Source organism: Myxocyprinus asiaticus, chromosome 32 (assembly GCF_019703515.2).
Source record: "Myxocyprinus asiaticus isolate MX2 ecotype Aquarium Trade chromosome 32, UBuf_Myxa_2, whole genome shotgun sequence".
In the NCBI taxonomy this organism is placed as follows: Eukaryota; Metazoa; Chordata; class Actinopteri; order Cypriniformes; family Catostomidae; genus Myxocyprinus; species Myxocyprinus asiaticus.
This window is the reverse complement of record NC_059375.1, coordinates 19,643,295-19,655,349: the sequence shown is the minus strand read 5'-3', so window position 1 is coordinate 19,655,349 and position 12,055 is coordinate 19,643,295. Positions and strand designations below refer to the sequence as shown.

The following is a 12,055-nucleotide window of genomic DNA, read 5'->3' as shown; positions in this document are numbered from 1 at the left end:
GGTTTTTTCAAGTGCAGGATAGTCACCTCAGGTGAGTCAAGTCCTGTCTTTCACCAGACCATGTCGACGGGTTAATTTTACTCATCAAAACATTTATGCTTTTGAGTAAGTATCCTAGAAAATAACTGTTTTAGACTAGGTATGCAATTTTTTTAATCTGCTGATTAAGAAGGCTATTTTCAACGAGGTGCCGACTGCTTAACGGGTTAAACTATCTTTGATTCTGTGTGCACGTCGTGTTTAGAATACATTAGGTTTATTGCAGGCTACATCACAGGCCTATTTTTCTATCCTATAGCTACTTTTTTTATTTATTTATTTTTTACATCGTAACTGCTATTGGTTGACGTTCTTTACCGAACAGCTGTCATATTAGATCAATGGTTAACGCACGACTGCACGTCATGAAATATGCGTGAAATATGCTTTTCAGCGCATTTTTTTTCTCTCTCATAGATTTGGCTTAGTCTACCTGTTAATTATTTTCAACAATGTCCTGACTGTTTTAATATGTTAAGTAACTTTTACTTGGTAATTTCCATTTAGAACAGGCTTTTAGGTTTGTTCCATTGATCCTGCACTATTCATTCAATTGTTTTCAATAAATATGTCTATTAAATATTCGCTAATGTTGATTCATTGAATGCGTGTCATGTTCTATATTTAATGTACAATGATCATAATTCCAGGCGAGCATGTCGCAGATAAATGCCCCTTTTCAGTAGAATTTAGCATTGGATTTGGAATAGATTAAGTATTTTAAATGGGTCGCATAATTATTATTTTTTTTACTGTTTTCTGAAGGTTGTTTCTCTTTAGACTAGTCGACTAGTCGGTTACAAAACTTCCGTTTAAACGACAGTCAAATTAGTCGTAGCACACATCCCTAGTAATTCATCAGAATGGGTTCGATATCAGGATACATGAACATTTGGAATCAGCATGTAGATTTCCTGTGTGATCATGTTGATTGAAATTACCTTTTGAAGTAATAGGTCATTAGGTGGATTTTATTGTACTTAAATGAAACATTTTAAATGCTGTCAATTTGTTTATAATGCAGTTTCTATCTAAACCTACAGAAATGTATGTTTACTCTCTTCATACAAATGCCTACGAATAAGAATGAAATCACCCTGGAGAATCAGTTTGTCTTCATTAAAAAACATAGAAATCATTAGCAGAGATATATTCAATACAGGAAACAATTATTTACCAAGGTTTAGCTCAAATCTAATGTTGGAGCAATAGGCCTAATACTAGGACTGAAATCTCCCATTTAAGAAAAATTAAAAAATGAGACAGACTAAAACATCCATGACTAGTGATGACTTCACCACTTTGCACCTTGCCTATTGGGAAAAGCAGGAATGTGGAGACACGGTATGCAAACTGTCAACTTGAAAGCTTCATTCCATCAGCATGAGTGACACTTTGCTTGGAAACAATTATATCTGCTTATGAAAGAGAAAACACTGCTGATTCTAAATTCAGGATGGCCTAAATCAGACACACAGTATAAATGTGATTGTGGAAAAGGATGTTGATGATGTGGGATGTGAACGTGCATATTATGGGCTCGCAAAAAGCTGTGCATCCTGCTCCTTAACACCCTCTTTAATCTACGCTCTGGCCTCAATCCCTCTAACTTTATCTCATCCCTATTCTCAATAGCAGCACAAGCTGCCAGCTACTTTAATTCCTCAGGCTTTCCCGCTGATATTAACCATACACAACCCAAGGACCACAGCACAGGAATTGTGCTGCCCACATAACCATTTAAAACAAAATAAAATGGCATAAGACATCTGTGGAGGTTAAATATTGTTTCGTCGTGCATTTTCAATGCTGAGCTAATGCATCTGTCAATCATAATGATCCATGCAAGGATAATTTCGGGGCAAATATGTTATGCTAAAGAGATTATACATAAACTAAAGAGATGATATATATTTTATTGGTGAAGGTCATACTGGAGTTTATTTATGTGGCTCAACTCTTCTTTTCAAGGGTGCATACACTACATTTTACAGAATAGGGACATACACCACCATATCTCATAAACCAGAGAAAAAGATGGAATGGTCAGAGAGCTTATCTCTGTCCAAAAGGAAAAAAGGTTCCTGCTTCCTGATCAGTGTGTGATTCTCTTTATAGATTCCAACTGAATGTGTTTATTTATCAAACAACAGTATCAGCAAAGAATACTGGGGATATACACCAACACACTGACTACAACATCTGCTCAATTATTATTATTACTACTATTATTATTTTGTTTTTGTTTTTTGCACAGATTGCTCTAAATTCCTAGTTTTGGAGTGAGGCTTGATCAGACAAAGGCAACCATTTACTAATATATAACCAACAAATCTGGACCTCTATCTTACACTAGTACAAATGTAGCATATTTTCATGCATTTTTAATATCTATAAAAAGACTAAAAGTTATCTGTAACGAAGTTCAATGGAAAGGAGGAGGCGAGAACCGACTTGACAATATAAATACAAATTTAATAATAAACTTAAAAAGAGAAACACAAACGCATGCCGGGCAGCTGCCCGTAACTCTTTCTCTCTCTCTGGAACTGCCGCCTCCGGTCACCTTTATCCCTCTCGAGGGCTTGATTGCCTGATTAGGTGCCGGGTGTGCAGCATCACGACCTGGCCCCGCCCTCCTCCCTGCCACACTCCTCCCACCTTTCCTTCAGGCCGAGGAGCCTTCCGGGCCCCACCTGCCAGCAGGTCATCCCCGCCTCTTCGGACCTGGGAGGGTGACAAGGGGAGAAAAAAAAAAAAAAAAAAAACAGAGGGAAAGGCCAACACAGAGCAACAGCAGGAGAGAGAGAGGAGAGAGAGAGAAAAAAAAAAAATTATTCGCCGGTTCTCTGACATGCCGTTGTCCGGTCCTCGACCACTCCACCCTCTGGCGGACGGCAGCCGCACCTCCCCGGGCAGACCGGAGCGAGTCCTCCGACCCCTGGTGGATGGAACGCCCTGCCGCGTTTCGGCGGCCGATAGGGAACTCCTCCGCCCCTGGCAGCGGCTCCACCACTCCAAGCAGCCGGCATCAAGCCTCTCCTCCCCTCACGGATGGCAGCCGTTCCTCCGCGTCCAAGCGGTCGCCAGCAACTTCTCCGTCCCCCGGTGGATGGCCGCGGCTGTTCCATTGGGTGGATGGCAGTAGCGAGGACTCCACGACAGTGCATGCCTCCTCCTTCCCGGGTTGCGGCACCAATATAATGAGGTTCCTTTATCCCTCTCGAGGGCTTGATTAGCCTGATTAGGCTACCCGCCCTCCTCCCTGCCACATTATGCTAATGCAATTGTTTAATTTTCCATTAGAACTTAAACATGGGAGGTAACAATAAAAATAGATGAATATTCTATATTCTGAATAATGATTTTGTCCTACACTGAAATACTGAAACAGTCAACCTGCATTTGTTATCTTAAGGTATTTTTCTCCTTGACCGTTGATTCTTGGTGTAAATTAATTTAGTCAAGTTTTTGACTTCAATAAAACTAGTTCATTTAGATATTGACATGACCTGTCCTGTGACATACAGATTTGACTTAACTATGCTCAAATTTAGAGAAAATAAAGTGTGAAAATTGCAGTACCTTCAAGACCTACACTTAAACCAAACTTAAATTTGAAGCTATTTTTCTGTTTCAGTGTTAGTATAATTACTAGCCTTTGTAGGGCAGTATACACCAATGACACAATCTATCAGACTACTGCACAGGTTCTATTTTCGTGAGTGTGCAAAGTGCAGCGCTACACACTACAACAGTTCGCAACATCTTATCAAATTTCCATGAGAGCGCTAATTCTAAATGCAATTGTCGTGCCAGCGCAAAGCGCAAGTGGTTGTGGATGGGAGTATTTGCGCTATCTGTGGGTGTATGCGTGAAAACTGTGGGTGTATTGTTTGTAAATGAAGTGGGTTAAAAGTGCAATTTGCTATTTTCCTAGGAAAAGGTCATTGCTCCAAGACATTTCAAAAGCAGGTCTGTTTTCAGTGCAAAGTCCAAATTCAGTTCCTGTATTTGCAGTTTGAAGATTTCACCAGCAGGTGTTAATTAAGTTCATGTCAAAACTCTGAAAATATAGTGGAACATTAAATATTGTTCATGACGATCACTACTGTAGCCGTTTTATGAAACAAATATTTATGAGATTTGCGTTAAATATCTTTAGGTCTTGGTTTATTTTTCAATTATTATTATTATTATTATTATTATGTTTATATTTACAACTTTGGGGGCCTGGGTAGCTCAGAGAGTACTGACACTGACTACCACCCCTGGAGTCGCCAGTTCGAATCCAGGGTGTGCTGAGTGACTCCAGCCAGGTCTCCTAAGCAAATTGGCCCGGTTGCTAGGGAGGGTAGAGTCACATGGGGTAACCTCCTCGTGGTCGCATTAGTGGTTCTCGCTCTCAATGGAGAGCGTGGTAAGTTGTGCGTGGATCGTGAAGAGTAGCATGAGCCTCCACATGCGGAGTCTCCGTGGTGTCATGCACAACGAGCCACGTGATAAGATGCAGACTGACGGTCTCAGAAGCAGAGGCAACTGAGACTTGTCCTCCATCACCAGTATTGAGGTGAGTAACCGCACCACCACGAGGACCTAGTAAGTAGTTGGAATTGGGCATTCCAAATTGGAAGAAATGGGGATAAATATATAAAAAAATAATAATATATTTACAATTGTACTTTTGATCTAATTTATATTGGTATTTTATATAGAGTGATGTTTAAGTCACTGCAAAAGGGGCCAGTGGAAGAAGTTGGAGAGAGTAAAATGTTTAGATTTGGTATGATTTTTTTGACCAATTCGTTATTTTGATTATATTTTCGTTTCGTTTGATGTGTAATACAATCACTGTTAATTCTAGCCATGATTTGTGTGCCAGTAGATGAAAATGATAAATAATACTTACATTCTATTTCATTTAACAGAGCGTAAATCCAAATCCTGACGAGAACCACATTTTCCAAGGAGTGTGTCACTGTCATAGAAATATGACTGACATTCAACAATGACACAGTAAATTCACAAAAGAATGTAAATCCATATTTTTATTCTTCTAATTCATTGCATATAGTCCATTTATACTACCAACTTCTTATAAATGTGCTGTCTTTATTTATAACATCGGTGCTTGACAAGGAATGGACTAATGTGGCGAGCAGGGTGGGGCATCGAGGCAGGGAAGATAAGTGGCGAATGAGTTACACCTGTGTGCCACACCAGTCTTGCATTCCAGTGAGGGGTGGGAGTATTTGAGGAGAGGAGACAGCAGCAGACAGGGAGAGAGCCCTGCTCGCCATATATATAATAGGACGCAGACGGTGCAGAAGAAGAACCTCCAAATTAAATTGTACCCAGCCCAGCAGCGCTTTGCGCTCGCAATTTCACCAAACCCACTTGTGCCTAGACCTAGTGTATGCTTGTACAAAAATACCAAAACTTCATGGCCATGCCAATTAACTGCGTGTATGACTTATGGAATAGCGCTTAGTGCTCACATTCTTAAAATAGGGCCCATGATGTCTTTTGTAAAAATGGTATCCAAATCTTTTTCAATTACCCTTCTTGCATTTAGAAAACCTGCAAAGGATAAAGCAGTAATGCCTAAGAATGCAAGCCTGCATTCCTGGCATAAAAGAGACGGTTCTCAGGGACAGTCCTGACTCAGTGGGTGAAAAAGTGGACAAGGATCCCTTGTACTAGTGGATGTTTGTTTTTAAACTTCCTGCTGAGACAAAAGGTTTTCGACAACCCCCATCAAATAGCTATTTTGGTTTTTCACTTTCCCCTCTCTCCTTTTTGTTTCAAAAATGAAAATATTTGTGTTCCATGACAGTAATTCACCATCCACTCATTCCAAATTCCAACACGGGTTCAACTGATGTAATAGCTAATAAAAAAATCTTGGAAGCCCCTCCAGACTCTCTTAAAATCAATTCCATATGTGGTACTAACAGCACAACAGACACTATGAACATTGTCAGTTCTCTCTGGAGCTACATCCTTTGACAATAAGGTTACTAAGGCAAGATAAACTAGTCACAATCATACCAAAATATTCTGTTGATTAAATCCTATTCACTGCCAAACATAAAGCTTTTGTCTAGAAATGTCCAGGACAGGTCACATTTCACCCCAAACAGTCAAGAATGTTTTTTTAAGAAAATCATATTTTGCATCAAGAAAATGTTGTCTACTATTAGAACTTTAGGATTTTTGGCATTGTAACAATTTGCATTGAGATTTATTTATTTTATTTTTTTTACATTTTTAGGAAAATTAAACACATTTTACACCCGAATTTCATTATTGTTGTGTGTCTGGTGTTTTTTTTCTTTTTTTTTTTTTAAATAAAAAAAAAAAATAATAATAATAATAATAATTGTATTATTAAAGGCGAGACAACCATGTATAAATACAAAAATGATTGTATTGATCTTGTTTTCATGTAACAGTAATGAGAATAAGGGGGCTTAATTTCCCTGAAAATAATTTCACAATGCAAAAAATCTTGAGGGTCCTCATAGGGGGTGCGTAAAATGTGACCTGGATTCCTCTTTGTGAGATTCACTTATGTACTCGTGCAACATGATGTCTCAATCAGCTCTATCACTAATCAGAAAGGATATTTATACAGCAGTTAAAAAAATAAAAAAAACACTGTTTTTTGCCATAATAACAAGCCTGACATTGTCTTGACATTAGGCAGCTTTTCAGGCATAGTATCCTTCAGATTTCTGCTGGGGCAGTCACACCATTGATGAGGTTTTGAGTTGACCACTGCCTGTGTCATTCCTGGTGCCAGACGGCACCTCAGGAGAGGCTGCACCAGACACCGGTGGCATCAGACATAGACAGTGTTAATGAGTGCCAGGCCTCACTATCGCTGAGAAAATCCCTGCTCTTTGTAAGTCTGTAGCTCAGGACAAAGCAATGGTAAATGTAGCAATGGTAAAATTTGAGGTACTGATAAAGATACAAAGTCTGATAAGAGGACTGTCCTTGACATCCTAGCACTCTATCTTTTTACTCAATCAGTCACAGAAAAAGGAGGGAAAATGGTTTTCCATTTGGCTCTTCCCACGGTAAGATAAGGCAAACTAGCAGCTGAGTCCAAAGCTTTGAAGTTGACAGGATCAAGATACCAGAGGAACTGGAAAGACCTTTTGAGCTTAATGGTACCTCTACATCTCTTTGCTCGCTTGTCCTTGTAGATATTTACAATTGGTCTAGGTCAGATAAAGTGACTAGTGTTGTGAAGCAGCAAAGCAATGAATTCAGCTACTTAAAGGTGTCTGAGTCACCTGGCTTTTAGGTCTGGTTTCTGTTTCTGCTATATATAACTATCTCCACTGTATATTTAGATGATCTAATACATAGCAACCAGATGCAGAACTATCTGAGTCAAGCCTATTGGTGTTTGTCTACTTGACAAATCTGCCCTGTACAAAATGTGTTACACCAAGTTTTGAGAACTTTTCACTAGGACTGGGTAATGATACAGATTTCCCGATTCAATTTGATTCCGATTCCCAAGCCCTTGATTCGATTCTGATTTCAATTCGATATCGATTCATATATAATGTCCCTTTTGCTTACATATGAAAGGAATTCTCTCCAAACTAATGATGTTAATTATACAGAGAAACTTCTAACTAGGTACATTATAAAAATATTAATTTTACTAATTATATTATATTAGTTTTTCATCATTTGGTCACACTTTGGCCAAATGAACAAACAATGAACAAATCCATGTATTCAATCAGTAAATAAGATACAGTATTATATTTCATATATTATTTTTTGTTACATGTTTATTGTTTAATTGTATAATTTTTGTACTATTTACAAGTATTTACTTTTTATTTACACATGCTAAAACCAGTACTGTCTCTTTAAAAAACACGGTATTTCTGTAAAGAGCGTCTGAAGATGAGCGCATATTAATGAGAGAAACTCGAATGGCTTTATCTCATCTGTCCTTTGCATGACTAGAAATAAATGTTTACTTTTGTGTTTGTTTTTGACTGACTATAAAGAACAGAAAGGGTTTTAAAAGAGACATTATTCAAGGACAAATGGGTCGCGTGGATCTTGTCTTTGGAACAACTTTTGTGCTGTGAATAGCCATACATCCCTACTATATAGTATGCCAAAAACAGTATGCCAATGGTGCAATATGCCTGAATCCACAGTATTCATGAAGCAGTAAGCGAGAAGTACCCGGATGATCTACTATTTCCGGTGAGATTCAGAAGTGCGGATCGACTGGACACTTTACGATCCCATAATCCCTCAGGAGCTGAGGCGACGTCATGTTCAAAACATTGGATTTAAAAGAGCACCGTGAATCGCGAGTCGGACGGCTCTTCTCAACTGTAAGTGCTATATATACCAAGATAATTGTTCCCTGTGCTTAAATGGTGCTTGTTTAACAAAACCTGAGCAGATAGTTTTCACGGTTGTTGTCCTTACATCATATATTCGGGTCACGAGACAATGCCCACGTCCCCAGATGAAGTATGTCCAAAATCTATTCATACTACTCGCATGCATACCTAAAAGAACGTACTGTTTGGCCAGCAGATAAGTGCGTCCTTCAACAAATACAGTACATACTGTGACAGTACATGGTTTCGGACACAGCATTTACTCTCAATACACAGTGAAAGGATCTCGCTGCTGAATACTCCACCACTATACTACACAATTACTGTTGAGTGAAATGTAAACGTTTACCAGCTATTTGCCAAATAGTCACATAGTGTGAAATTTGGTTGCTAATGTGAGTGATTTCCTCTCGTTGTAGTGGAGGGTTGTGCATAGATTAAAAGATAGATCTTGGGATTTAAGAATTGATATCGAGTTGTTCAAATGAAGACTGCGATGCATCGGAAAATCTATATTTTTACCTACCCCTATTTTCCACTATGGTCATCAACACTATTTCATGAACCAGATGGCTTTTATGGCCACAAAATCATTTTCATTTGACCACCAAGTCTGGGTACATCATAAATGTGTGCATGTGGGCCTACTGTAACACATGAAAGTGCATCTTTAAAGGTGTCATGTTCAGATCACTCTGAGTTCCTTATAAAACTGTACAATGGTAACCATGGCATGCGCCAAAATGCCATAGATATTAGAGTTATTTAAACTATTCTTCAATCAGAATCTTCTTCAACAGCTAGTTTAGTTAGCTGGTATATTTGGTTTAGGTTGGTCTACCAGCCTCATCACCTAAAAAGTGCCCTGACCAGCCAAACCAGACTGGGAAACCAGCTATGACCAGCCAACCAGCTATGGCTGGTTTTAGCTGTTTTTCCCCAGCAGGGGTTTAAGAAGCTTTCTTAATCTTTCTGTTTTGTTTAATTTCTTTTTTATGACTGTAGTGGCTAACACCATAGTTAGTTGCATTGAAATAGCAAACAAACACTATAGTTAAGGTATTCAATGGAGACATAGAGTTTATGAGTTTACTTTATGGAGCTTACTGACCCTTTTCTGGTGTAAATACAGCCGCTTGGGGTAAAAGGTACTTTTGATTTTATTTTCTCCCAAAACACTAAACAGCAGTAGAGACTAACACAGTACTTTCTTTAACATGTTTGTCACTAAACTCTGCAAAATATTTCGGATCCATGAGATCATTGCGTGCAGTGTCCAAAGTTTGATTTCAAGGTTTTTTTTATCTAATATTTAATTTGGGGTAAAAAGCCTCCCTGTTGCAGGGGCTAATGGCCCACCATAAAACACATTGTTTTTCTTATGTGGGGCAAATAGATTTGCTATAAAAAAAAAAAAATCAAAAGTGGGCTCACATTGACTGATCCAATCACAAAGGAGATTCATTTGTTTAATACTTTTTTTTTCTCCCCAATTTGGAATGCCCAATGCGCTCTAAGTCCTCGTGGTGGTACAGTGACTCGCCTCAATCCGGCTGGCGGAGGACGAATCTCAGTTGCCTCCACGTCTGAGACCGTCAATCCGCGCATCTTATCACGTGGCTTGTTGAGCATGTTACCGTGGAGATATAGCGCGTGTGGAGGCTTCACGCTATTCTCAGCGGCATCCACGCACAACTCGCCACGTGCCCCACCGAGAGTGAGAACCACATTATAGCGACCACGAGGAGGATAACCCATGTGACTCTACCCACCCTAGCAACCGGACCAATTTGGTTGCTTGACTCCTGACTGGAGTCACTCAGCAGGCAATTTGTTTAATACTTGAGATGTTATGAAATGCCAAATGTGACTGAAATTGATAGGAAACAGTTAACCCTTTTCTGAAGTGGTTATTTTAAAACAAAAAAATAAATAAAAATCTTACTGTCTTAAAAGTATTTGTATATGTTAACAAATTTTGCCGTTTTAACTATTGTCCCTTAATTTGCACTATATCACTTTAAATTTACCCCAAATTATTTATTTGAATGACGTTTAATCAAAGCAACCTTCTTTTATTATTTATTTTCACACAAATTATGTTGCTCCATCAATATTCAGTAAGAAGAAATGTATTTTTTACATCTTTATTCACATTTTCTTAAGGTGTGCCTTTATCCCTGTTGTACCCTTTAATTTTCTAATTAATAAATTGGTAAATTATAGTTTGCTCTATAAAGACAGGAGCACTTGAGTAATTAAATGCCTCATGATCCCTCTTGGCACCACCACTGTACTCATAAACATCTTGCCAGCTCCTTCCTCCACATCAAACAAACTGACGACCTACATTGCCATACGATGACACTGAAGTGATGTTCGTACAAATTCTTACTAAAACACAACAACAACACTGTCATATCGAGAGAGAAAAAGGGTTACTTCTTGGCATTTCTCAAATCTCCATGTAATAAAACGAAACCATAAAAATAAACAACTGTTATCCTATAACAATGTCTAAATTCTGATCCATCCATAATTGAAAATCACTTATTTTCTCTTTCTCAGTTGTGATGTATGATTAAATATCCTTCACAGCACTGTGTTTAGAAACATAGTGCGCTCCCTGCCTAGTCTGCATTCATGCTCACAAACGGTCTCTAGGTAGGCAGCACACTAGGTTTCGAGCCACAGACAGAGACTGACAGATGCTTGCGAATATAACAGAAACCTTACCTCGATTATCTTCATCCATGTTCATGCTTTGAAGCGACGTGGTGTAAATGAACTCCTATAGTAAAAGGTTGTTTACAAATAAAAATATAACGTTGGTATGTAACACAAAATTAAATCGCGCTACGATACAGACTGAGCTCATTTGTAACCCAGTGTGTGGGCTGTTGTACATGTCATTGGTTTAACACATAAATAGCTCCATAGGTGGACATAAGTCCCTGTGAAAACAATGAATGTGCAGACAGCACTACGCCTGCTCTCATTAGCCTTCGTCCATAAGAGGACAGTGCAGAACCCGCTTCATTTAGAAACGAGCAGAGGCTCCGCCCATCACCATAATCCAATGAGTAATCAAAGTACTGATGATTTGTATGTACATTGGTTCTGTACTCATACCCTTCTTAAGCTCCATCGTGTAAAATGTTTCAAAGTAGAGTAGGTAAAAGACATTTTTAAACCACGTGGTTAGTAGCCTACACTTAAAAATATAGTAACCTAAAAATGTGCTTCTTGTGGTAACATCTAAATTAACTGTTTTTATTCAAGTCAATGAATCAATCTGGATACATTAGGTTACACCAAATAAACTAATTTTAAGGGTTAGATCAGGTAGAAATAGCTCGCTGAGGTAACACACCTTTTTTTTTTTTCAGTGAACAATGTCCCTTGACCCAAGTGTAATAGCAATTTGAAGTCTGAATTCGAAGTATTGCTGAAAATATGCAATATCCTGAACTTTATATGCGAGAGAGATGTCAGGATGAGGTGGAGAGTCCTATATTCTCACAGTGTACAGGAACCTGCCTGTTTTCCGGACATCACATGTCAGCCTAAATGAGTCACACAACTTCCCAGGTAAGCTAAAATTGTGATCTTTCCCAAATTTC

General features: G+C 38.6%; 1 protein-coding gene across 2 annotated transcripts in view; it reads right to left on the bottom strand.

Moving 5' to 3' along the window:
• The window catches only part of LOC127423443 (cytohesin-3-like), a 32,433-nt gene extending 21,001 nt beyond the window's left edge, over positions 1-11,432 (bottom strand). For both annotated transcript variants that reach the window (XM_051667742.1, XM_051667741.1), the window contains exon 1: positions 11,169-11,432. In XM_051667742.1, the coding sequence (XP_051523702.1) occupies positions 11,169-11,193 (25 nt within the window). In that variant the 5' untranslated portion in view covers positions 11,194-11,432. The remainder of the gene's footprint in view (positions 1-11,168) is intronic.
• Between the last annotated feature and the right edge of the window lie 623 nt (positions 11,433-12,055).